At 33.8% G+C, this 3,360-nt stretch overlaps 1 protein-coding gene across 1 annotated transcript in view; it reads right to left on the bottom strand.

Moving 5' to 3' along the window:
• Nucleotides 1-901: 901 nt before the first annotated feature.
• LOC118750319 overlaps nt 902-3,360 on the bottom strand; it is a 3,844-nt gene continuing 1,385 nt past the window's right edge. The window contains exons 4-6 of the mRNA XM_036485037.1: nt 2,073-2,165; nt 1,481-1,603; nt 902-1,116 (exon numbers count right to left, since the gene is read on the bottom strand). Of these exons, the coding sequence (XP_036340930.1) occupies nt 902-1,116; nt 1,481-1,603; nt 2,073-2,165 (431 nt within the window). The remainder of the gene's footprint in view (nt 1,117-1,480; nt 1,604-2,072; nt 2,166-3,360) is intronic.

Raw genomic sequence — 3,360 nt, 5'->3', positions numbered from 1 at the left:
ATGAGAATAATAAACAGAAAAAGAGATGGGTGCACAAAAAGTTAAGTTAAATGTTATACCAAAATTCTTAAAAAGTAAACAAATCTATTTTTTTAAATATTACTGTATAGAGCTCTTTAAATCTATTTTATTTTTTATGTTATTCATAAGCCATAAGCATATACCGCCCGGCTAGAAATTATAGCTCTATTTTACAATGGCCCTAGCTCGATTCACCCCTTTAAATTCATGGGCCTTCCAAGAAAAGTTTGGCCAGGCCCTTGATGGTTTGTTAATGCTCTGGATTGATTGGGCCCTGGTATCGAATTCGAATCGCTGCATCTTTTAGGCGCATCAATATTACATAGTTACATCCCGAGCTAATAAAAGGAAGGTAAAAAACTAATGATGTATTGTGGAATGCTTTCCGTCGATCTCTCGACAGAGAAAAATGATACTGAGGATGGCACAGCGCCGAAACCGATTTACTACGAACCAAAGTTGACAAGGGATGAAGGAAATCATTCTACAATGCATCATATTTCTACCCTGTCGGAAACACAAACAACCAAAAAGAAGTTAAATACTAGTAGTAGAGAGCAAAAATAAGAGCGTGAAAACACAAACTGCTGTCAAACGATTCAACAGGAAGATAAATAAACGTTTAGGTAGTGAGTGAATCATTAAGTAATGGCGAATTGTTGAATTTTTAAATAAAATTTAATTTAAGCATCCATCATCTGTTCACTTACTAATCTCTACAAGTTTTCGGTTTCTTATATTTTGCTCGTTCTTCCTTCTTGCCTCTCTTTGTGAGTGTAGTTTACTAGTTGCTACAAGGTGCAAAGGAGCAAAGCTTGTCCAAAACTTACGAAATCTGCGCAGAACAAATCATCTTCCATTAATTTTTGGCTCAACGTTGTTAAGGTTTGCTCAACAGAGCCTGGTAACTCGATGTCATTTTCTCAATAAAGGAATGAATATTTGATGTCACGCGATGACCATTTTCATGACATCTGGCCGAATAATCACTATTCCGAAATGCGTTGATTAATTCCTTCACTTCTCGAAGTTCAGACCGTAAAAATTTTATTTCGGTTTCGTTTCCAGTTTGCTTTTTCAGAATTTCCATCAAAACTAAGAAATTTATTTAATTTGATCAATTAATAGACACTGCAGTATAATACTAAGATACTGCAATATATTAATAAAATACTGCGGTATAAAAGCTTGTGAAGTGGGGCTCTCAAATTCTAAAGCCATTAGCTATTGACTAATTTATATATTTTTGACTGCTATTGTGATAAAGTGTCACTGTTTACAATTTTTTGCCTCTACATCAATACGTTAGCATTCTGCAACCCATTTTGTAACGAACTGTGAACACCACAAGTGTAAAATTACCTTAAAAGCGTTTTAAAATTAATGAATGGTCAGTGGTTAATGAGTTTCAGTTTTGAGAGTCCCATTTCAGAAATTTTTACTCTTATAATTCCCATACCATTATAATTTGAAACTTGATTATAGGTTACTTTGGGGCTGTTTGATTTTTGGGATGTTGTTGCATTGGAAAGAGTATTTAAGTTCTCGCTTCTCACTTCGTACGAACTTGCAACGATTTTTTCTGAAAGTCGTAGACCGATTACAAAATTTAGGCATGGATAAAACAAATGAAAAAATACAACCATGAAATATAGCATTTTCAGTTTAAATGAAACCTTTTCCAAATGCAATGAAACTTTATTTAAATTAAATGAAACTTCCTTTTTTTGGTTTACTGTGAATTCGCTGTTACACGTTGCTCTTCTTTACGGTCAAGGTATATTGAATAAGTTGTAGCGTAAAACAGCTGCTTTGATTTTTTTCTATTTATATATTTGGACTTTAAACTGCCAAAGTTTGTTTATATATTTTTTTTCATTTTCATAGCGGTTAAGAAACCAGTTTTGGCATTTTAAATACAAAAATGCAATTTATTTTTTAATTTAATTTGAAAAAGGTTTCGCTTAGTCTGAAAAAGGTGTCATTTAATTTGAAAAAGGTTTCGCTTAATTTGAAAATGGTTTCATTTAAGCTGAAAATGCTATATTTACCATCACTGTATAAATCTTTGCGATGCTTCAGACTTTTTGATGATCTTTTAGCAGGAGAGGCTTCAGGTGAACTTGAAAATTGTGGCGATCGTCCTAAATGTAAATTAAGAATTAACTGATGTATATCTGTATAAATATCATATCTACGGCTTATATTCAATACCCTCAGTTTTCGATTTTCACAAAACTAAGATTCCGATATAAAAATCCACCTAAGGCCTAACTGTCATCGATTATGTTAATATTGATAATTGAGACAGTTGGAACTGGCGAATTCGTGTACTTTGGGATCGAAAAAGGATTACAAAATGTCAATCCTGATTTCCACGAAGGTTCTATAGAACTATTGATAAATATAGATGGGGTGCCTGTATACAAATCAAGTACGCGCCAAATGTGGCCCATTTTGGGTAAAATTCACAATTATTACAACGTTTACGAGCCTTTTCCTATAGGAGTCTATTACGGAGATGAAAAACCGAAAGAACTTGATGCGTTTTTAGGAAAGTTCATCAACGAAGTGAACAGATTAAGTAATGGAGTGGAAATTGAGGGAAATTATTACCAATTTAGCATTAAAGCTTTTTGCTGCGATACCCCAGCAAGAGCTTTGCTCAAGGGGATTAAAGGTCACGTTGGTTTCTTTTCATACGAGAGATGCACTATTAAAGGGGTTCGCTTCGATAAACGGACAATTTTCCCTTATTGAGAACATAAAAAAAGAACGGATAACTCTTTTCGTAACAAAGAACAGCCAGATCACCATACCCATTCAACGCCCCTATTGAACATAACTCCTAAGATCAATATGATTACTTGCTTCATCCTCGATTTCATGCATCTTTGTTGTATAGGTGTGATGAAAAAATTGCTCCAGTATTGGCTAGAAAAATTTCCTTTTCAATTGAGTGTGAAACAAAAAAAAGGTTTTAGAACAAAGATCAGTAAATATGGCTTTTCAAGTTCCGGTCGAATTTCAGCTTTAAGACAAGAGCGCTCAAGCACTTCTTAAAGTTCAAGGCCACGGAATTTCGTTTTTTTTTGCTTTACAGTGGCCCAATCCTTATGAGAAAATTATTAAAACCTAGTTATTATCGACACTTTCTACTTTTTCATGCTTCTTGTAGATTATTATGCTCCGATGAATACGCTTTAGTTTATTGCAATAAAGCTAAGACGTACTTAAAAAAATTCGTGGAAAATGCTGGCCATTTATATGGAAAGACGTCGTTTACGAAAACCCTGCATAATTTGTTACACTTGACCGAAGATGTGCAAAATTACGGAT

This window comes from Rhagoletis pomonella, unplaced genomic scaffold (assembly GCF_013731165.1).
Source record: "Rhagoletis pomonella isolate Grant_MI unplaced genomic scaffold, Rhpom_1.0 Rhpom_scaffold_00205, whole genome shotgun sequence".
NCBI lineage: Eukaryota > Metazoa > Arthropoda > Insecta > Diptera > Tephritidae > Rhagoletis > Rhagoletis pomonella.
Note: the sequence above shows the minus strand (reverse complement) of the source record. Positions and strands in the feature narration are given on the sequence as shown.